The sequence below is a fragment of the Bos mutus genome, chromosome 6 (assembly GCF_027580195.1).
Source record: "Bos mutus isolate GX-2022 chromosome 6, NWIPB_WYAK_1.1, whole genome shotgun sequence".
Lineage (NCBI taxonomy): Eukaryota > Metazoa > Chordata > Mammalia > Artiodactyla > Bovidae > Bos > Bos mutus.
In genome coordinates this window covers 29464434-29488441 of record NC_091622.1, presented here as the reverse complement: position 1 = coordinate 29488441, position 24008 = coordinate 29464434, and the positions used below count along the sequence as shown (strand labels likewise).

General features: G+C 35.7%; 1 protein-coding gene across 20 annotated transcripts in view; it reads left to right on the top strand.

Moving 5' to 3' along the window:
* Positions 1 to 24008, top strand: part of BMPR1B (bone morphogenetic protein receptor type 1B) — a 449200-nt gene that overhangs the window by 365353 nt on the left and 59839 nt on the right. For 5 of the 20 annotated variants that reach the window (XM_070372131.1, XM_070372116.1, XM_070372115.1 and 2 more), the window contains 3 exons: positions 16233 to 16330; positions 17957 to 18022; positions 19802 to 20024. The exons of 8 other annotated variants lie outside the window; for them this stretch is intronic. Coding sequence is in view for 5 of the 12 variants with exons in the window: in XM_070372116.1 (XP_070228217.1) it covers positions 19970 to 20024 (55 nt within the window). In the remaining 7 variants the exon portion in view is untranslated. Of the gene's footprint in view, positions 1 to 14665; positions 15021 to 16232; positions 16331 to 17956; positions 18023 to 19801; positions 20025 to 24008 lie in introns of those variants that run through there. 7 more of the 20 variants (XM_070372135.1, XM_070372127.1, XM_070372124.1 and 4 more) reach the window with 4 other exon arrangements.

Genomic DNA, 24008 nt, shown 5'->3' with positions numbered 1-24008 from the left:
ATAAAATTGACAAACCATTAGCCAGACTCATCAAGAAACAAAGGGAGAAAAATCAAATCAATAAAATTAGAAATGAAACTGGAGAGATCACAACAGACAACACAGAAATACAAAGGATCATAAGAGACTACTATCAACAATTATATGCCAGTAAAATGGACAACGTGGAAGAAATGGACAAATTCTTAGAAAAGTACAACTTTCCAAAACTCGACCAGGAAGAAATAGAAAATCTTAACAGACCCATCACAAGCACGGAAATTGAAACTGTGATCAAAAATCTTCCAGCAAAGAAAAAAAATTTCTTCAGCGTGTTTTGCCCCTGTGTTGCATTATTCTGTTCCTGCATAATATTTGTGGTCCCCTGTTTGGTGCCATGTGTTTCTGAATTCAGGTAATATAAAATGTTTCTGTGCTTACTGGATACTGTAGGTAAACCAAATTTTGATATTATTTAATTTTAAAGGAATGAGAGTCTTTATAACTATATGTATAATTATTTAGCCACAGAGCATAGCTTATTAAATGGCCATTACAGATGTGTTTCCTCTTCCCATCTCACCGTCCCCAGTTCCAGCTAAACTTTAGGAAGTGAAAAATACAAAGCAGCTGGGAAAATGATTGTAAGAATTTAACAGCTGTATTTGAATGACTTAAATATTTTAGAGTCAAGTACAAAATAAAAATTATCTGATTATTGTTTAATAAAATTTCTTAAAGATATTTAAATGAATTAGGTCTTTGAATTTGGCTCATTTTTGGAAATTATAGAGGGGCTTCACTAAATAAACATATTTACTTTCTTCTGTCTTAATTTCCCAAAATTTAACTGAGGTATCTTTTATTTCTGGTTTTATGATAATGACAAAGTAGTTATTTTCACAATTCATGGACTTTGGGGAGGTCTTTTTATAGAAACATATTTATCTCTCATTGAGGAAACAACAGTTTTAAAAGGGGAAAAGTTATTGCTATATGTCTGAAAATAACAAACATGTTTTCCCCTTTCTTACAGTAAATCAGATGGGGTGGGTTTTGGAGAGACGTGTTCTCATGGAGTTAATATTTGACTTTCCAGCTCATTTGCATTTGGCTGACCTTGGGAACTCTGGCATGGCCTTGGTATCTTGTGAGATCTCCCACCTTTTGGCAATGGGAGGAAATATTTGAGGCTACGGCTTCATCAGAAGTCAATCATTATGATAATACACTCCCTGACAGCTGTGTAGGATTAATGTAAAATGCAACACTTTGGTGAATGCTTTCTTTGAAGACTCAAATCCAGTGTGAAAACATTCTTTAATGCAAAAGATTTGTGGCACTTTCATAATAGCTGGGCCTGCCCTGTTGATTTAGATCAAAATCATTTCCTCCCAACATCATAACTATTTTACTGTTCAGTGGTGCAGAAGGCATCATCAATAGTTAGTGAAGTGTTTTGGATCATTTGGAATTGGATGACTGATAAAAATGAAAATGTCTCCAACAGATTGTGCTGTGGTGGACTTCTTACAAAGGCAAAAATAAAAGTTATTGCTACACTAAGAATTTTCTTAAGTGTTCAAATGATACGAACCATTTGGGTAAACATCTAATACAATACTGAATGTTTACAATTCCATTTAAGACTTTCATCATGCCTACTCTACTTTGGAATCTTAACTGTTTTCTCTTTCAGCTTTTAGGGAAAGGAAACACCACTTCTTTTACTGTATAATGAATATTTATGAAGTCCTTTGACAATTAGGGCTCATTAAAATTCACTTCAAAAGAAAATAGATAAAACACTTTTAAGACCAGAGCAGAATGTGGTGGCAAATAGTAACTCACATCTCTCTCTCCTTTAAGTCAGAAACACTCTGCAAATGAACTGATAGTCTTAGTCCAGGTTCAATGCATGAGACAGGGTGCTCAGGGCTGGTGCACTGGGATGACCCAGAGGGATGGGATGGGGAGGGAGGTGGGAGGGGGTTCAGGATGGGGAACACATGTACACCCGTGGCTGATTCATATCAATATATGGCAAAAACCACTACAATATTGTAAAGTAATTAGCCTCCAATTAAAATAAATAAATTAAAAAAAATAAAAATGATTGTAGGTTTAAATATGGTGGATGTCTTTGATTATCACACGGTGACTGTGATTTTGTATTGACTGTTGCCATGGTGAGTCTTTTTTCTGTAGATACTAGGAGATCCTGTTTTAATATGGCATATCTGTTAATGGGAAGGAGACCAGTCTTTGTTTGGAGTCAGACTTCTTGTTTAAAATCTGTTTCAACTCTCTCTTGTTCTGTGACCTTGTGCAAGTTGTCAGGGCCTCAGTTTCTGCATTTTAATATGGGGGAAATAACACTGTAGGACTCATAAGCTTGTTGGAAGAAGCAACAAGAGTTATTGCAGAAAAACACTGCAGATAGTTCCTGGCGCATTAGTTTTCTGTTTTGAGAAATCTTTTCTTTCAATTTGAAAAGATCTTTGTTTCTCCTGGCTGAGGTTGTGCAAAGGAATCGTCAGTGAATCCTCACTTCTTATGGGTAGCATTTTAGCTTCCTTTTTCATCTCTGTTTTTCTCCATTCTTTCTTCCCAGGACCCCAGGCCTCTGTGTCTTGCCACTTGCAGCTACCTTAGACTGCAGTCTTCTCTTAGTTCAAATATGTCACACAGAATATGAGGATGCATAAATATATATTCAGTCATTTACCAAAGCACAGTCTTTTTTGAATGAGAAATTGCTGAAGTTAAGGTATTTTGAAGTAAGAGCACTTGTAACATCTTTGCTATTATTCCATGTATATCATTGTTATTTGGTAATGGAAGTAAAGAATACCTGGACATGAAATCAGATAATGGCCCAGAAAATTACATGCCGGCTCATCATCATTTTAAATTTGAAATGGAGTATGCGTTGGATGAGTAGAAGAGTACTAAGGAATCCATTGACATATTTCTCTTTCTAAGATGCTTAACATTGCAGAAGTAAGCACTGACTTGGAAACCAAAAATTTGTATTCTGTTGATAAATGTATTCCTCTCAAGAACATCTCATTTATTCTTAAGTAATCTACCTTATACTAAGGTATAAGGTAGATTACTTACACTCAGTAATCTTATACATCTCTCTTATACTAAGAAATCTTAAGTAAAACACTATAGGTCATAAGTTTAAATTTGTCTTTGTAAAGTGCTAATTTCTGTTATTTAATGCAAACCGTATCTTTAAGACAAGCCTCATAAATTGAATAATAGTCATAGTTTCCACTGGAATTTTTGCTGCTTTCATTATTTGCTCTTTACAGTCTATGAGAAGACCTATGCAAGATGTTGGACCTGTTTTACGGTAACTGAGTAAACTTTCGCTTCTAATAATTGTTTTCTATTGAAAGTGCGATGACTCTATTTACTATTTTTGAGAAGTGAAACTGCCCGATTTGATTGTTGTTAAATCTGTCTTTATGGTTTTTAGCCATTGAGTCCTCATTTTGGAGTGGAAACTTTCTAAAGAAGACACTGAATATTTCTGTATTTTCTGTATACACGCTCTGTACATGAATAGTGCTCAGGCTGCCTTTGCTGTAAAAAGGCTGTCATCTCCCAGTTCAGTGAGATCTGTGGCTTCCTTCTCCCCTAACGTCGCTGTGAACAGCCATGAGGCGGATGCTGAGAGGTAAAAGGTCACAGTTGTGAAGGTGTCTAGTGCAAAGACAGAGAAGGAGACGCAGATGTTGAACTGTGAATGTCCTGTTGATGTAAAACAGGCTTAGTTTCTCTGTATGGATGGCAGAATGTTCAGAAAGCATGTAGAAAGTTCCCAAATTGTACCAAGAAGTAAGAAAGTCCAGTGAATAATCTTGTCTCTATCCAAGAGACCTACGTTGATGTATAACCCTCCTTTCACGTCTGTGTCATCAAATTATAGGATGAACTGGTACTTTGCTGGAGAGATGAGCTTATTTTGTGCTCTGCAGGAATCCATTATGATAATGTCTATGTGTATGTGTAATATATATATATATAAATATTATATACATGTAATATATATATATTTGTCCTTATAAAACTACTTAGAAGACTTATAAAATATTATGTTTTAAAATGTTCTTATACTTAAAAACTTAAATATCTTTCCTTCAAAAATTTACAAATGCTAAAATCAGAGTTGAATGAGAATGTGAGGTAGTTAACACCAAACAATGAATTTCTTTGATCAAAAATTTCAGTGATTAATAGTATATGAATTGTTTACACTAATATCGAACAAACTCCTTAAGGAACTGTTCTGAGTATTTTATACATACAAATGAATAAATGCCATTGCCCTCATTTTACCGATGAGGAAATTGAAGTTCATGGAGGTTAAGTAAATTGTCTGAAGTCACACAGCTAATTATTCAAGTTAATAATCAGTTGGGTGGCTCACGTGTAAATGAACTGTACTACTTGCCATAAGAGGGTGATAGTTGATAGGCCAGAATATGTGTGCAACTAGCTGTTCTTCAATGTAGAGTAAAATGTGTAACATGGCAAAGTTCCTAAAAAGATGCATATACTTCTGATTGTGAACTGTATCATAGATGATAGAAACGGAGGTGGCTATAGTCTGAAAATTATGAGCAAAGACATGGGAATATGAAAAAACCTGGGGAGAGTGATACATATGGACAGAGAGCTGGGAAGATAGGTTGAGTCAATTAATTTTTCTTTTTAGGTTACCGGGTCGTTGTTGCTGTTGGCAGGCCTTCTCTAGCTGTGGCCAGAGAGAGCCGCTCTCCGGTTCCATGCAGTTGTCTCGTTTCAGTGGCCTCTCTCGTTGTGGGGCATGGGCTCTAGGGCACGCGGGCTTTCGTACTTGTGGTCCGTGGGCTTAGTTGGCCTTTGACACGTGGGATCTTCCTGGACCAGAAATCAAACCTGGGTCCCCTACATGGCAGGTAGATTCTTAACCGCTGGACCACCAGGGAAGCCCAGGTTGAGTCAATTAAAGTACCTTGGATGCCTTTTTAAGAACTTTGGAATTACAACTTTTTATTTCACTTTAGCTTTTTTATTTTCTCAAGTTTATGCATGTGTATTGCTATTTTTAGATTACAGTGAAAATAATGACCATAGAAGTGGGAGAAAGATCAGAGATTTAATTGTTTATATGGCATAGCAAAACTGTCAGCTCAATCCTAAGACTTTATATCTGAGCCTTGCTCATCTATAAAAATGGAAATAATTGTACCTGCGTTGCTAACTGTGGTGAGAATTATATGAAAATGTGTGAAAACTCTGAGAAGAGTGTTTTGCCTGTGGTAAGTACTCCATAGCTTGCTTGCTTTCATTTGTGGCTCATTTCAGCAATTTTTCTTTACTTCCCTGAAGCATACAAACCACACTGTGATAGCCTTTGTATACAGTAAAGGGTTAATGGACAAGCCACTTTCTCCATGCAATTTTTAGATTGTCTTCATACATTGTAAAGTGAGTGCCATATTACCTCTTTGTTCTTTTAATTTTCTTCCTTTTAAAAACATAGGACATTAGAGTCTGGTAAAGTTATATAACTGGCTGTATATGATTATATATCAACAGAAGATCTGAGATACATGATTAAATGTCGGCCAATTTTAAATTTTCATAACACTGGATGTTATAGAATGCTTATGTGTATAATTTCTGGATCTGTTTAACACACATATGTTTGTTCATGTAAGTGTCTTGCAAAGTGTAAGTTCTAAAGATACAGAATATTGTTAAGAAGTAGTAGCTAATGCTAACAGTTGATAGCAACTTGAATTGAATATGACATACAAGGTATGCTATTCTTAAGACGTGTGCTCAGTCGTGACTGGCTCTTTGCGACCCCATTGAATGTAGCCTGCCAGGCTCCTCTGTCTGTGGAATTTTCCAGGCAAGAATATTGGAGCAGGTTGCCATATCCTTCTCCAAAGGGTCTTCCTGACCCAGGGATCTAACCTGCATCTTCTGCATTGGCAGGCAGTTGCTTTACCAACGCACTATCACGTAAAGTGCTGTGAAGGCAAAGTTGCTATGACACAGTAAACAAACCTCAATATGAGTAAGTATTGTTGGTATACTTCATGAGTTGCATAATGTTCTATAGTTTTTTCTTTGAACAGTGCTACATTTATTTATCACTGCTAGCAGGAGCCATGCTAATGGAACTTCCATGTGATTTCTTCCAAATAGTGAAACTAATTAAAAAAAAATTATAAAGTGGTTAAATTTGTTTGAAAATTAGAAATATGAATTAGTACCTGTAGATAGTACCAACGATAAATTCTAGAAAACAGTTGTGTGTGCATATTTTTTTCCTTCAGTCACTTTCTTTTTTATACAGCTTTTAAAAGTTACTTTTAATTTACAGTTATTACAGAATATGGGGCTTTCCTGGTGGCTCAGAGGGTAAAGCGTCTGCCTACCATGCAGGAGACTTGGGTTTGATCCCTGGGTTGGGAAGATCCCCTGGAGAAGGCAATGGCAACCCACTCTAGTACTCTTGTCTGGAAAATCAGATGGACTGAGAAGCCTGGTAGGCTACAGTCCATGGGGTCGCAAAGAGTCGGACATGACTGAGTGACTTCATTTTCACTTTCACTTTCACAGAATATTGGCTATATTCATTGTGTTGTACATCCTTGAGCCTATCTTACACCCAATAATTTGTACCTCCTGCTCCCCCACATCTATATGGTCCCTCCTGCCCCTCCGCACTAGTAACCATTAGGTTTTTCTCTAAATCTGTGTCTGCTGCTTTTTTGTTATATTCACTAGTTTGTTGTATTTTTTAGATTCCACATATAAATGATATCATATAGTATTTGTCTTTGTCTGACTTATTTCACTTAGCATAATGCCATCCAAGTCCATCCCTTTTGCTCCATATGTTAAAATTTGGTCTTTTTTATGGCTGAGTAGTGTTCATTGTATATGTACCATATCTTCTTTGTCCATTTGTTTATTGATGGACACTTAGGTTGCTTCCGTATCTTGGCTGTTGTAAACAGTGCTACTGTGAACATTGGAACGAGTGTATCTTTTCAGATTAGTCTTTTTGTTTTCTTGGATATATACCCAAGAGTGGAATTGCTGGGTCATGTGGTAATTCTATTTTTAGTTTTTTGAGACACCTCCAAACTGTTTTCCACAGTGACTGCTTCAATTTACTTTGCTACCAACAGTGTACAAGGGTTTTCTTTTCTTCATATCTTAGCCAGCATTTGTTATTTATGTTCTTTTTGATGCTAGACATTCTGACAGGTGTGAGGTGATTCCTCACTGTGGTTTTGATCCGCATTTCTCTGCTGAGCATCTTTTCATGTACCTGTTGGCCATCTGCATTTCCTCTTTGGAAAAATGTCTATTCAATTCTTCTGCCCATTTTTTAATTGGGTTGTTTTTTTTTTTGATGTTCAGTTGTGTGAGTTGTTTATATATGTTGGATATTAATCCTTTATCAGTCATATCATTTGTGCAAATCTTCTCTCATTTAGTAAGTTGCCTTTTTGTTTTGTCAGTGGTTTCTTTTGCTGTGCAGAAGCTTTTAAATTTAATTAGATCCCATTTGTATATTTTTATTCAATTTCCTTTAGGAAATGGATCAAAAAGTTATTGCTGTGATTTATGTCAAAAAGTGTTTGCCTAAGTTTTTCTCTAGGAGTTTTATATTATGTGATCTTACATTTGTGTCTTTTATCCATTTAATTGCTCTGTCTTTAAATTGGTTCTGGATTCTGGTAGTCACTTTATAACTTACATAGCTGAGGTGAAAGATGTATCCTTTTCTATGTTACAAACTTCGCAGTCATTACCATCAAGTTTTAATCCATAGATTTCTGGAAAATCAAGGCAACCTACATTTGTTGGGAATTTACTCTGTCTCGGTCACAGGGCCTACACTAAGTGCTTTATAGAACTTCATTCAATCTTAGCAATAACTACAAGAGAAGTAGACATGCTTACTCCTGTTTTCAAGATGGAGAAATGGAGGTCCAGAGAAATGACTGAGTTTTTCGCAAGGTGTACAGCTCATTAGCCAAGTGGGGCATGATCTCTAGCCCATGTGTCCTCTTCTCTGAGTGCTGTCCAGGTTACACTGGCATCACAGACAGTGTTCAGAACCTTCCTTTCACACTCCTGTTCCCATGCTTCAGTCCTTAGTAACCTAAAAAGTAATTTACTTGAATTTGCTCTGTTAAAGTGGGGTCAATGTCTTTCTTGAGCTTGAAAAGTATATGTAGAGGGGACAGAGGAAGTATCAGAAAAATTTAGCTGCATTTTCACATTATGTTTTCAATTTTTAAAAGTGGAAATTTTATCAAACAGCAATCACAATAGAACATACACACACTCCCCTCTCTGAAATAACATAATCATAGGTATAATATGAGATAACATTGTAGCTTCCCTCACATTAGATAATCCTCGAAATCTTCATAATAGGGAAGTTGTTTCACGTAAGAGAGGAACAATTTACACATGCCTGCCAGTGCCAGGCATTATTCTAGATGCTGAGGTTGTCTTGGTTAAACCAAAGAGATATAACTCTTACTCTGTTAAAGTTTATATGCAAAATACGTATTTCATTTGAGTGTTAGTAATCACATTTAAGACCTCATATAAGAAATACTGTTTCTCCATACAATATTTTTAGGTGGGAAAGAAGATCTGCTAAGTGTACCCCTTGTTTAAGACCCTTCAGTGATATAAAATCTAACTTTTCCTACAAACAATAAATGCTGGAGAGGGTGTGGAGAAAAGGGAACACTCTTGCACTGTTGGTGGGAAGGTAAATTGATACAGCCACTGCGGAAAACAGTATGGAGTTTCCTTAAAAAAAAAAAAAAAACTAGCAATAAAACCACCATATGACCCAGCAATCCCACTCCTAGGCATATACCCTGAGGAAACCAAAATTGAAAAAGACACATGTATCCCATTGTTCATTGCAACACTATTTACAATAGCTTGGCATTTCTTGGTGGCTCAGATGGTAAAGCGTGTGCCTGCAATGTGGGAGACCTGGGTTGGATTCCTGGGTCGGGAAGATCCCCTGGAGAAGGAAATGGCAACCCACTCCAGTATTCTTGCCTAGAAAATTCCATGGATGGAGGAGCCTGGTGGGCTATAGTCCATGGGGTCGCAAAGAGTCAGACATGACTGAGCGACTTCACTTTCTTTTCTTTCTTTCTTACAGTACCTAGAACACGGAAGCAACCTAGATTTCCATCGACAGATGAATGGATAAAGAAGTTGTGGTACATATACACAATGGAATATTAGTCATAAAAAGGAACTCATTTGAGTCAGTTCTAATGAGGTGGATGAACCTAGAACCTATTATACAGAGTGAAGTGAGTCAGAAAGAGAAAGATAAATATTGTATTCTAACACATATATATGGAATCTAGAAACTGGTACTAAAGAATTTATTTGCAGGGCAGCAGTGGAGAAACAGACATAGAGAATAGACTTATGGACATGGGTATAGGGAGGAGAGGGTGAGATGTATAGAAAGAGTAACATGGAAACTTACATTACCATATGTAAAATAGAGAGCCAATGGGAATTTGCTGTATGCCTCAGGAAACTCAAAACAGGGCTCTATATCAACCTGGAGGGGTAGGATGGGGAGGGAGATGGGAAGGAAGTTCAAAAGAGAGGGGATATACATATACCTATGGCAGATTCATGTTATGGTTTGACAGAAAACAACAAAATTCTGTAAAGCAATTATCCTTCAATAAAAAAAGTTAATTAAAAAAATCTAACTTTTCTTAATTCAGAATTGGCTGTTTCCTGCAGCATGAAGGAAAAATGGCTCTTTGGAGATCAAGAGACTTAAAGTATGTTCAGATCAAGACATGCACATAGTTAAAGTTAGAGAAAAGCTTGTCTCATCGTGGTCAACCTCAGAGTATTCAATATGAAAAAAACACAGAACCATGCAGAAGAAACAGAAAATCCTGACTATGATAGCTTACAACCAAAAAGCAAAGCAAGCACATATCAACCAGAACTCATTAGTGCCACATTTAACAAATTATTCTTCTCTTCTTAATTACTTTTCTGAGAATGTGAACTTTGTGTACCTGTTTATTTTACTTTCATATTAATGAATCACTTTTTGCTTTTCTCAAGTGTTTATCGGTATTTCATAACTGGCAGCAGCTAAGTGGTGACAGCTTAATTTTCAGTGCTCTGTGTCATTTATGTTTTAATTGATCTCTTAAGTTTATATTAATAATTGCTTTCATATCTGTCACATATAATATTTTTGTGAGCTATCTAGTGTTTCCAACAGAAAATCTCTCCTTAGATCTCAAAAAGGTTCAATAATATATATATATACACACACATATATATGTTTTACTCACTTTGCCGTCTTGAAATTATCTCTTATGCTCATTCCCTTCTCTTCCACTGTTGTTAAAATTTCTTAGCTTATCTTAATATATACATAGATTTTATATATCTAGTGACCAGGAGTTTGTCATCTAGTGTGGCAGTTCTCAAAAAATGATTCATAAGGATAGTAATAAATTGATTTATTATTAACATTTTCACTGATGATACAAAAGAGAAATAGTGGTTAGAGCTGTTGATAGAACCTTAGCGCAAATGCAGATGGGGCATCAAACTGTACTTACGTTCCTCTCTGCCATGTATTCAGCGTAAAAACAAACCATCAGTCACGCCAACTGACCAAACACCAAACCAGCGAACCAAACACCCACCACCCAACACCAAGCAAAAAGCTTTATTGTTATTTAATAATCCCTTGGTTAGATAATATCCTGAATGAAGCTGTTAAAATTCTGATGTTTATTAAATTCCAGCCTCTGAGTCTATTTCTTTTTAATATTCTGTGTGACAAAATGTGGAGAATACATAAAGAAATTCTTCAGCATCCTGAAGATTGATGGTTACTCAATGACTTATTTCATGAAAGGCAATTTTTACTATAAAGAATGACTGACAGACAAACCGTTGTTCTTCAGGCATGGGTATTTGCAGGTGTATTCTCAAAAAATGAACAGAGCGAGCCTCTCACTTCAGGGAAAACAACTGCCAGTATTTATTGCTAATGATCAGATTCAAGCTTTCAGACAAAATTCAGGATCTGGAAGCTTGCATGCACAGGATTGATCTGCATAACTGAGTGAACCAACTGGACAACTAGTGCCCATTGTTTCATCTTCATGCATGTATAAAAATCTATTCAAAGTGTATGACAGTAGATTTTATCAGATTATGCAAATTTCATTGATAGGGTTTCACACTTGAATCTAACTTTGAAGAGATGTCTACTTGTCCAGTGTTTGTGTAGTACTCCAAAATAATCACTATTATGAAAAAAGTCTACTAAAATATAGGTCTTTTTCCAACTACATATCTGTGGCCGTACATTCTTCGTATATGTCAGACACAATATATTGCAAAAGATATAATTCAGAAGCAGATACCCAGTTTCTTAAGTTAGACATTAAAGAGATTTGCAAAAATGTAAAACAGTACTACATTTTTCGTTTTTCTGAAAGCATATTAAAATAAATGGGTTCCCAGGTGGCACTAGTGATAAAGAACTCACCTGGTGATGCAGGAGACATAAAAGACACACGTTCGATCCCTGGGTTGGGAAGATCCCCTGGAGAAGGGCATGGCGACCGACTCTGGCATTCTTGCCTGGAGAATCCCATGGACAGAGGAGCCTGGCAGGTTGCAGTCCATAGGGTTGCACAGAGTTGGACATGACTGAAAGCGACTTAGCAGCACACATACATATTTAAAAACTGTTCAGTTTTAATTCCTAATTGAGAATCATTTAATTCCTAAATGATAGCTATTATCCATAATAAAATTATGGATAAATTTTTATTTATAAAAATATGATGCTCTTAATAATTTTTAATTAGGGAAAAGAATCTTGAGAGCAAAACATTTGTGAACTGCTGTCTAGAGGAGTCATTGCTTTTCAGAGTCACAGAGCCAAGAGTTTACCTCCCACTTTTGTCTGCTGCTTACTTGTTTGTTTTCAGAAAAATAACCTCTCCAAGCCCTAGTCCCTTCATTTATAAAATGAGCATTTTGAGGATTATATTATATGAGATTTATCAACACATAATTTGGGACAGATAAATGCTTTTTTAAATTAAATACTTAATCCCCTTGAGACTCCTTGAGGTGGAAGTCCTGTAACTATGAAGTGTTTGAGATTTTTAAAAAATTAAGAACTGACCTAAGGTCACACAGCTAATACAAGGGAGTACTAGAATTCTTATATTTTATTAATATAGTATTCAGTACCCTCTTTTTAGGCTATAGATGCAAAAAAGAATGTGTATCAGCAATGTGAAAGTTATGTGGAACCATACTACGTCTGAAGTAGGAGGGAGGTTAGAGAACACACTTTCCTAACATCTCCTTTTACTGATAAGGACATTCAGGGCATACAACTATATCATTGTGACCCCTGAATTGCTTTGAACCTGAAAGTATTTTTAACATAATTTTTATCATCCTTTCTTACCTCCCATTCTTTGCTTGGCTGGACTAAAAGAACTCAATTATCTTTGGCAAGAACTATTCTTACCATCCCACACAGATGGTGATGAAAACAAAAGCACACGAAAGAAAGAAGATAGAAAGGATATGGTAAATAACCGTAACCTTCTGTGTCTACTGGCTGATCTGTTTTTATTTTGTTCATTATTTTGATTTTTTTAAACCTTGAGAACTCAGTGTTTGTTGGAAATTTAGCTGAAGTAATTTAAGAAGGGGATGTTTGGGGAGACTTGACACTGTAATAAAAAAGAAGGAACTGGCTGTGTTTGGAACAGGAGAATGTATATGCCAGTCAGCGCCAGACAACCCATCTCTGCAGAACAGGCTGATAAGACTCCTGGCTAACATTCATTTGGTAATTTCTAGAGAGGAAGGCGTAGTTCTTTACTACACATGCTAAAGCTTCTCCTTCTCCTCACCCACAACCCCTTGATACCTTATGGACACTGGCATTAAGGCTTGGTGCTGCCACGTTATTATGGTTATTCTTTCTTTGTTTCATCATAATTTGCTCCCTTTGAAAACATGAACTTAATATACTCTATCAAAGTAAAATCCAGCCTTTATTTAAACATAGCTTGTATAAATAATCAGCTCAAGGGAAGTGAAAGTTATTTCCAGGCTATTGTATGTGTTAGTTTAATTTTAGAAATTCCCTACTGCCGTTCAGTTTGGGCTCTTTGTCCTGTCCCCTTTCCCCTTTCTCTAATATAATGCAATCTCCTTTCACATTTATTCAAATTCCTTTTTCAGTAAACTCATTAATGCAAGCCCACAAGCGTACATAATTTAGTATGCATGTAATATTCCCTAAATATGTAAAAATAGACGTCAGCCTTAAAAAATCTGCCTGAAAGTAGATAGGTGAAGTCAGGGGCATCCATATATACCGCCATATTTATTACATAAAGTACGCGTACTTGTTATGAATGATTTTCTGTACTTGTTGCCAGATGGGCTTGGGTTGATTTTTATTCCTTCTGTCCATGACTAGTTATGATGTTAGGCAGTGGGAGGTGAGATGCCCTTTTTCCAAATTGTTTATTGAGTTAGGGGAGAACTGGAAGTAGTTAGTGATAGAACATGTAGTATTTTGGAATATTCGGGTCACCAGAGCAACTGCTGCTTTCTGCACAGATTCTTTTCTTTAGAAACACCCCCACCACTCTCTTTGTTACCCATCCAGGGAATGCGGTCATGGGAAAAGCAGTCATCGTGTGGTACTGATGTGTTATGGTGCTGACTCAGGGTCATTTCCTTCACACTGAGTTTCTAATCTAGACAGGTATGTTTGGCTGAGTCTTTTCTCGTGATCTAACTCATTCATTGGTATTCCTTCCACAAACACATCCTGAGAACCTGTGTTTACTGTCTATACCTTATTTGGTCAACCATCACTGTGCTGGTTTTCCAAACAAAACTTTCTGGACATTCTGGAGATTTTCCAAGTTGATAGCAAAACTCGGGCTACACAATTCCTTCACCTGTTTGGAATCTAGTTATCCTGTTATACGTGTGACTTGGCCTATTGTAAGATGAGTTGGTGCTTGGTTACATGTTCTGTATAAGTTACTACATTTTGATATAGGGCACAAGCATCAGCATCTCAGGTTTTCCTTTCAGGGCTCCTTTGCACTTTCTTCCAAATATACTCATTTTCTCTTTGTCCTAAAATCCTTTTCCAGCTGGGCTGATCTAGCCTGGGAAAACTGTTCTTTGTTCATAACCCAGGAAGGAACGGATGCAGGCCAACCATCCTCTGTGAGAAACTGGTCTCGGTTGTGCATCTGGGTGTGTGAGAAGAGCCGGGACCCAGCAGACAAATGGCAGGGTGGCTCCCCTGAGAGGACAAGTAGGGATGAAAGCTCCCACTTAGGATGTGTGTGTTGAGTGGAGGGGGCAAACAGAGACATTTCACACCTGGTGTTTCCTGTCTTCTCAGTGGGAATGGGAGGGAAGAAAGGAGACATCTGGATCTTCAAGAACAGTGGAGTTTTTGAGAAGCCATTGCGGGTTGGGAGATAAATGAGGATGGAAGGTAGGAAAGAGTCTCACGGTTTTTTTTTAGACAGGACTATTCTGCACAAACACTCGAGCGGAGGGCCCCTGCCTTCGTTTTCCCTGTGCGTTGTAGAATGTTAGTGGTGAAGACCTCAGGGTTTGCTGCTACCAAGCAGAAAAGTAAAGCTGAGAAACTTGGCTTGTGTCGATTTAAAAGCACATTCATCAGCCACTACCGGTTATGCTGCAGAAGTGGAGAGTGCCCTGTGCATCCTGCTCTGAGCATCAGCTCTTGGCCTGACTCAGACCCTGGGTGATGGACTGAGGAAAGGAAAAATGCCCTAAAGTTTCTGTTTTTTGATTATTGCCTGGGGGAGGGTGTTCAGTAGTGAGACCTTGTTTGAGGTTTGGAAAATACTAGGAATACCTGGCAAGAAGTTGGTTTTACGGTAATAATTTGCTACTTGTGTATCTTCATTGTGAACATACTTGTAGGATGTATGTGTGTATATGTGTGCGAGAGAAAAGGAAAGGTTATATAAAATAGTAAATCTTTGGAATGAATGTTTATGGTTGATATGATTTTTTAAATTCTAAATTGATATGTTTACCTTCAATTATTAATAACCTCAGAAATCTATGGCTATTAAGTCTTTAATGGTAGGCAGAATTTTTCTGATCTTGATTCATTTAATAGTAAGAATTTCCTTCTAGTCACTAAAAAAGATTAAGAACATGTCACACTTACGTTACTGTTTGAGTTTAATATAGGTTTTGAATGGTTAACTACAGTTTTTTTTTTTTTTTTTTTTTTTAAACACAGGCTCTGGTAGTTTCAGAATTGAAATACTGTTTCCATCTTTCTATCTCAGGCTTGGTTTCCTCAAGACCAGATGGCTATTAATGTGAACCAGTTTTTCTTAAGCATTTGTTACTGATATCCTAACGTTTGGTTTTTTGTGGGTTGTCGTAGTTTTCATGATGTGACAAAAACTTAATGTTTATTGATATCAAATATTTTATTGTTGTTCAGCCTGCTGAATTGTCAGTGAAGTAGAACAGAAGAGGTGATATTGAAGAAAACATTAAAGGTTTGCTAAGAGGTGGCAATAAATGTGGTATTACTAGCAGAGATGCTTTTGAACAATACTGCTAAGGAATAGGTCTAATGAGATTTGGGACGTTGTTTAAAACTAGTCAGCATTAGTGTAATGTTCTTTCAGGGAACGTTTGTAATGCCCACAAGAATGTGTCAGTGGAGTGATCAGATTCCAGACGAACCTTCAGTTGCTTTCAGTAGTTGACATAACACACACCTGTGTGTTCTCTTTTCTGACCTCAAAATTGTTTTGAAAAACTTCTGACATCTGGAAGTGTGAAAAAGAGCAGATTTTGATTTGTTTTCTGACAAGTGGGAAGAATAAATTCTAAATGTAGTGTGTTTCACTTGTATATGGCACTTGCAGAAAGCACCATGTTTATCTCATAGCCTTCTAATCAAGCACAGAATAAAACCTCTGAGTTATATGATAGATTAATATTTTCTTGCAGCATTTTAATATGCTAGAGATGGAAATATGTATATACATACACATTTACATAATATTATAAATGTAGATAAATGAGCAGTTGCACTCAGTTGTATTTCTTTTTCTTGGAAGGAGTCATTTAGGAATTTTCTATCAAAACAAATTGTGAAGAGGAATACTATTGATAAGAAAACTGACCCAGTTCAACTTTAACTTTTACACAGTGACAGGTAAAGCTTTCCTTGATAACATATATTTGCTCAACCTCAGTATTATCATAAATGCTGTCACTTAAAATAAAATATCAAGTTATCAATAAATTTTCTTTGAACTCGAATTACTCTGCAATAACTTTGGTAACTAAATCAGTTGGTCCTTTAAAATATATGCTCTATGTTTTATATATTATATTATAAAATAAAGTGCTTAATGATTTTGTGTGTTCTGGTATCCTAGATTGATTTTTATTAAATCTTCAGATTTTTCTTTTCACAATTAAGCTTCACTTGGTTTGGCATCAGCAGCTTATTCCTTGCAATCTATTTAATTGAATAGCTTCTGCTGTTTATCCTAAAATGCAGATAAATGGCTTTCAGCACACTGTTTATAGTTTAGTAGTTCCTGAAGTGAGTCAACATTATCTGCTAGCGTCTACATGTCATAACTAATGATCTCTCTGCTTATACTTTCTTGCTGGTGAGGAGACACTGAACTCTACAGAGGAGAAAGCCCTGAACACTTGGGGGTGGGGGGGCTTATTTGGGATGGAGCCTATTGAACAGCTTTTTTCCCCCCCTTATTGGTATGAAATGGGAAGAGAAATATTTCCTTTACCATGATTTCAATTGCGCAAAAGCAATCACAAAGTCCTGTATTCTAAGGACTGGGATGAAAAATTGGGGGGATGTAGCTACTAGAGGGATTTGTTTTATTCCAGATTATCTCTCTAATTAATAATTAGCACAATTTTGATCCTTTCCTGGCCAGGCTGTTTGATATGATGGTAGAGACGGAGAGCCACTAGGAAATTTTCATGTTACCACCAAATAGTTACTGTGGTTTCAGTGATGAAAGCAAATAGTTTTTTGTCTGCAAAGAAAGATGAGAAGAAAATAAGTAACCTTCATTGTTGAAAATAAATAACCATCATTTATCACAAGTGAGGTCTATTCATTCTGAAAGAACCTCATGCTCTTTCTTTAAGGAAAATAAAAAACAAAAGTCAGTGAGACTTCACTCCTACTGAGGATCAGCAGGCTTGATGGCTGTTACAGTTAAAGCTGACAAAGTTTTGCCAATCTCTGATTCATTAAAAAATGAGAGTTCTTGCCTCCCATACTGAATATCTGAGTTTTTAGGTAGAGATAAGACCTTCTGTAGCTGAACTTAGAAAAAGACTTCTTAATAACTGAAGAACAAATTCTTTAATTTTGGTAAAATATTTTGCTTGGTCTTAAATATTCTTTGTCAAAGTGGGAAACTTTCTAACTGAAGTGGTCATTTAAAATAGCTACTGTCCTTTTCTCCTATATTAATGTTATTACTAATTGTTGGGAGTACTTTGATCATTTAAATAGAACATGAGTAAGTATATATTTTTTATTACTCTGATACTGAAATTTAAAATCATATACCAATTTATCAAAATATTTCAGGGTGAAAAGAAAAACATTATACACAAAGATATGTCTGTCTTTTGTTGTGTGGCTGAGAATAACCATGTTTGTGAGAGAGAGTTACTTGTAGCATCTTAGATTCAGGGGTTTTTTGGATGGTTTGGTTGAGATACCATATTGATAATTATTTTAAAAAGGAGAAAGAAAACATTTTTACTTTAGAATATGATGTATGGGCAGGTAATTTTTGGCAACATTGAGGAGTTACAAGTTGGCTGAAGAACTACAAAGAAGGAAAATTTGAAGGTAAGATCAGACTTTTCAAAACCTGGGCCATTTAGTTTGCTAGGCTTTATACAATTACAAAATTTAAAAAGTAAGATTGCTTTTGAAGAATGTTTTGAAAACTGAAGCCATTTGTTTATTGAAAGAGGGAAAGCTTGAGAAACATCAGGCCAGAATGTTCCAATGTATGTCATACCCAGATTTAAGATAACAAAATCATTACAATAACAGAGTCTCAATTCAGATCTTTCCTTGGTGTTTCTGCTCAAACATCAATAAGACTTTTGCCTTTGACAATCTTATTCCAAAAAATCAAACAAAGCTGATGGTGGTTCAGAATCTCAATACTATTTTATGGTCAATTAAGTATAATTTCAGAAAAAAATTTTTTTTATATTTAAACATCAGTAGTCTATATATATTTTTTCTAGTCATATAAATACCCAGAGCCCAACTCGGTTTTCTTGTTTAGTTCTGATGCACAGACCAGAGTATGGGAATAGTTAGGAAAATATTAGTACAACGTTTTGTGGCATACTACCACAAACCTTGATCCTTCTCCAGTTAGCCTCACAGTGTTATCTGGAACTTTAAACGCAGTATTATCTTTAACACTGCTGTCCAAATATAAAGGAAAGCTCTAAGACGTGTCAGATTCTAATGAGGGAGAATGCTTTTATGACCATAGGAATTTCCTTTGACCCTATTACTCCTAATATATATCATATGTAATTTTTCTAGTGTTTTTATATACTGTTTTTCTTAGTAGGTAATTAATGTCTAAGTAATGAAAATAAAAAATATTTTTAAACATTTTAGTATATACTTTATATATAAGATTTTAAGTTGATATATTTTCTTCATTTCAACTCTTTTTGTATATATAAATGAATGTTTAACCATCTGCTACTAGGAAAGGGTGTCTGGTTTTTGGGTAAGTTTTTAGATTATTTAAAATGGCATGGACACTGGCCTAGGGGACAGATGGTTTTGTGTTTATGTAATAGAGTGTAAATGGAAAAAGAGTGAAAATTTTGGTATGAGTGAATGGTCAGCAGCCCTTTTATGACAAAACAACAACAATAACTGAAAAAATAACTTTTATTCACTTTTCTGGATTAGATTTTAAGGTTTATGAGTTAATGGCCATTTCTTCACCTCTATGAAATCAGAGTGCTTTGTAGATAGCTTTGTGTATGATAAATATTTCTTAAATCAATTTGGACTTGCCAGCAATTTAATGCTGGATAAAATAAATATTTTCTGCTGTCTTAAGCCACCCATGATGAATAAGATATTTGTGTTTCAAATATAAATTTTATATAAAAAATTCTGAGTCAAGTCCAGTGATATGGTGGACTTAATAAAAAGATAAAATTAATGGTAATCATTTGGTTTCAGTTTTGCCAGCAAAAGGAGTTAGACATCTAGAATAGGTAAACCTCTTTAAAGAAAGATTTTTAAATGTTTGTGTAGCTGATCAATTTGTGAAGTTATGCTTATTTTAAAATAAACCCAAGAGTTGCATGTTGATATACCATTCTAAATGTCAAAAGGATAATGTCAAAAATAGATTTCTAGATACTTGAATGTTGTATGTTTTTCTGCCTTGCGTATAATCAGAGGCAGCTTTGAACCATCTGGAAATGTTACATAATACACTGTGGTCAATGATTTTTTCTTTTCTTTTTATTTATTTTTTTGATTCTAAGGTTTCTTTTCTCTTTCACCTTTCCACTGTCATATGCCATGTATCTTGAACATAGCTCAGTGCCTGAACAGAATAATCTCTCTTGCCAGCTCATAATCAAAGGGAGTACTGAGAAAAACAGCTGAGCTGTATTAGGCAACCACCGTCTGGACTGCATTTCTTAACTGGTGAATAACACATCACAGGTGCAGGATTAGAGCTGCCTACGGTGCTGGGCTCTTTAGTGGACACCCCTAGCAGTTCTGTGCATCCTCCTCATGTCTCATCCCAGGGAACCTGGCAACGATCTTAGCAAGCATACAGAAATCGCGAGTGAGTAGTGGGAGATGCTTTTTATCTTACAGAGGCTGTTTATCCCCCTCCAGAAATGTAAGCCAGACCAGTTAAGATGCTTCTGGCTCACACAAAAGGGATGATGGAACTTAGTCCTTCTTGGCATAGAGGGTGGAGAACAGTACAGTTTAGGGGGTTCAAAAACTTTGTGCATGAAAATTACTGTGCATGACAAGCAGTTTAGCTTAGCTGTCCCTGCAGTGTATGATTGAAGTTACTTTTAAACTGCTAAATATTGTGCATACCTTATTTCAACTTCTGTGTTGTCCGTGTGTTGAGTGGGGGCCTGTGTTTGCCCTTACACATTTTCCAGTACGGTCATGATTAAAATCAAGTGTTATGGCTGTGTAAAGTCTTTGTGGTATAATTTGTAGTTTTTGACATAGTAAATTCTTTTGCTATCTGTGACATGTAAGTCTCAATTCATAGATTACAGAAGTCTAAGTTACTTTCTCCCAAGTGCGATATTTACAATATAAAAATATTTTAAAGTATGTATTAATGATTTAAATATTAGAAGGAATCAGTGTTTTGAAGATTTAGTTTCTAAATCATTTAATCAGGAAGGTTATAAATTGTTTTACAGTAAAGTATACAGTCAGAGAAACTAAGACAAGTATTCTTTAGTACTTCATGTCATTTTTGCTATCTTAGAAAACTTTTCTATGAATCATAACACATAATTTTAAACAGAACCATGTAAACAGCACTGCAGGTTTTGTATAGTTGTTTCTTTAGTTTTTCTGTTTAAACTCCATATAATAGCTTTCTGATATTCAGATTTTGTTTTAATTCATTTTGCTGCAGGTTATCATTATTCCATGTTGTTTCATCATAGACTTTAAACTCGTTGGTGATGATAGTAGTTAATATTAGTGTATTGTAAGTTAAGTTTTAAAATATACATATTCTATTTTATTCCTCAAACATTTAAACGTTTGAAACAGCAATATATTTGCATTTTTAAGGTCAGTAAACTCCTCACTAAAGTATCCTTTAACCATTATCCAATTAGAGGATACAGAAAGGATTAGAAACAGAGAGAGATCCTAAATGCTTTCCAGGTTTTTTCTTTGGGGAGAAAGAATAGCATGAACCTGGTGATTTGATTTCTGATCTATCTGGCTTCATTGTCACGTCTCTTCTTTACATGGATGTCTGTTCAAAGTAGTTTTACACATCAAGCTGTCTTGGGAGTGCTTTGCAAAGCTGTGGAGTAAGTTTTGGTGTGATGGCAAGTAAAACATCCACTTTGATTAGCTTCAGAACTCTGTGAAACAGAGCATTGATAGAAACATCACGGAATAAAACCAAAGCTCCTGGCTTGGCAGTCTGCCATGTCCTGGTGTACATTATTGTCAGAGAGGCTATGGTTCAGTTTCTTTTCCAAAAATGTGGATTTAAACAGACATACTAAGTATTTTAAAACACAGAGATATTTTTGACCTTTAAAATGATCCTATTAGCTGTGATTTTGCTTTTTTATGAAGGTAGATTCAGTTTGATGTTAAACTATCTTTAAACATGGTGGTTACTTGCTTGTAAAGTTTATTATTTCTTATATTGACATTTTTACTAAGATACTTGTAATCATGTTGTGTTTTAGAGTGTTTTCAAAGGTTTTTAATATCTGTGAACATTTTGGTTGAGCTTCTCAAAACTCAAAAGCATTAAAACCTGAGGGAAAGGTAGCTACTGTTTTACCCTTAAGGAATATAAATGTGATGTCCAAAGAACTATAACTCCTATTACAATCAATTATGATGCTTACTTGGGCTCATAACTCTATATCAGTTACCTGGAAAACAAATGTACATGTTGTATGGTCCCATTTATGTAATATTTCATTTTTTAATGATCTGCTCAACTCATAGCATCTCAGAATATAAAACAGTTGAATTATTGAAGTTTTCACTTTTTACCCAGATGTTGTAGGGTCTCTGGGCAGAGCTTGCATGATATAAAATGTTGAAAACATGATTGTCTTACAGAAGCTGAGTGATGTGGTGATATGGATGTGTTAAGTATAGTGAAGAGAGAAACAATTGCCAGCAAATGGAAACATTTATAACAAAATATTTTATTATTACGGCCCTGGTTTCTATAGTCTCTAGCATGTCTCTAACATTGTAAAACTAATGTGTTTTTCTTACCCTATTCAATAGTGTCAACAATGAACCACTGAAATGAAACAACTGTCAGAATCCCTGGTTTTGGTGCTTATGTTTTCCATAGAAGTTATTGGTTGATTACTGCCACTCCTGGCCATCTTCCCTCCTGTGTCTCCTACCTGAGACTTAGTTATATTTGACAATTCTGTGTGGCACTGTGACATCCATTTTATTGTTTGCATACACTGTTTTTGGTTTTCCGTATGTAGTTGATTTGTCTCACTCTGTTCCACATGCAGTCGATTTGTCTCACCAGCAAGATTGCTCTGTTGCTGAAGGTACTTCCAGTGCTCTTGGCCATTGTGTTATGTAGATGGAATGAATTTAATGATTCATTTTTACCACAGGGAAAAAAGAAAATGAGTAACAATGTATTAGCCACGAACAAACTATCCGTGTTTCTTAAACCAGAAAGCTCAATATTTTTATAGACTTTTTGTGTGCAGTGATGAACCTAAAAAGGCAGTTAATGGAAATAACATAAAAGAAAGGGGAATTAAAGAAAAAGAGAGAAATCAGGGTGAGAAAAAGGATGGGGAAAGAAGAAAAGGAAGAGAAGTAGAAACATTTAGGAGATGAAGCCTTAGAGAAAAGGGACAAAAACAGTTGAGTGAGGGAAAGAGAAAAATATGAACAAAAGCAAAAAAAAAAAAAAAGGCAAAAAACAGAAGCTTTAGCAGCACAGATAACAATGACAATTTACTATTATTCACTCAGTATGTTCAGGGAACTGTGATAGGTGCTTTCTTTGAAATAGCTCATCCAGTTCTCATAGAAAGCCAGTGTGTTCTAACACTCTCCACAGCCTCTGTTAAGCAACTTGCTAAGGCCACAGAGCAAGGCAATAGCTAAACCAGGTTTGAACTGTTGTAGCCGATATTCTGGTCAAGTCTGTGTCCGCTGCTTGGGGCCCACATGTGACACGGTTTCTCACTTGGCATTCCATGCCCTTCTATAGCATGCTAGCCCCTGGACTCACCACCACCAAGCCTCCATTGTCTCTCTCTCCTATGACTTCTGAGACTCTTGAAGGAGAAGGACACTCCTGAGCAGTTAACATCACTATTAATAATTGAAAGTCTACTCTTTTTTAATAATGCATGAGATTTTGCTTTGATATTTTTGTGTCTAAGTTGTATTTATATTTTGTTTTCAAGAGTTTAGCCACATATTCAACTTTTTATTAATGATTGAGTTTCATGTTGTTTATATATATATTTTTAAGTTCTGTTGCAAACAGCATAGAAAGCTTGTTTGAAAATGTCTTAGTGTGAAAGAGGGCTAGGCAATGAAAATTGAAGTCAGGACTTGTGAATTGTATATACTTGTTAGATAGTAATTTGAATTATTAAATTGAGTTAAATGATTCAAGGCTTAGGTGATAAAAATAAAAATAAGTTATCTATTTAAACCTACGATTCAGGATCACTAAAGCTTAAAAATTAATATTATTTTCAAACTCTGATTCACATTTTATTCCTGTGTATTTTTAACCAGTATACCCTTTAAACCAGTTTTGGTTGAGAAAGGAAATGGGCATTGATTCATATTATTTATTATCATGGCACTGTGGACAGTGTAGAATGGATCATTCTCAAAGCACTACTGGACAGCGTGGTGCTTTCGTATTTTCTTCCACTAATCTTTTTACCCAAGATACTTGAAGTACAAACTTGTATGATATGAATTTCAGTTTCTCTTCTTGCTCCGGCCTGCCCTCTGGTGAAGATGAGGTAGAACAGAGAAGACACTCAAAATTTTGTTAATTCTGGAGATATTTGGAGATCTAAAG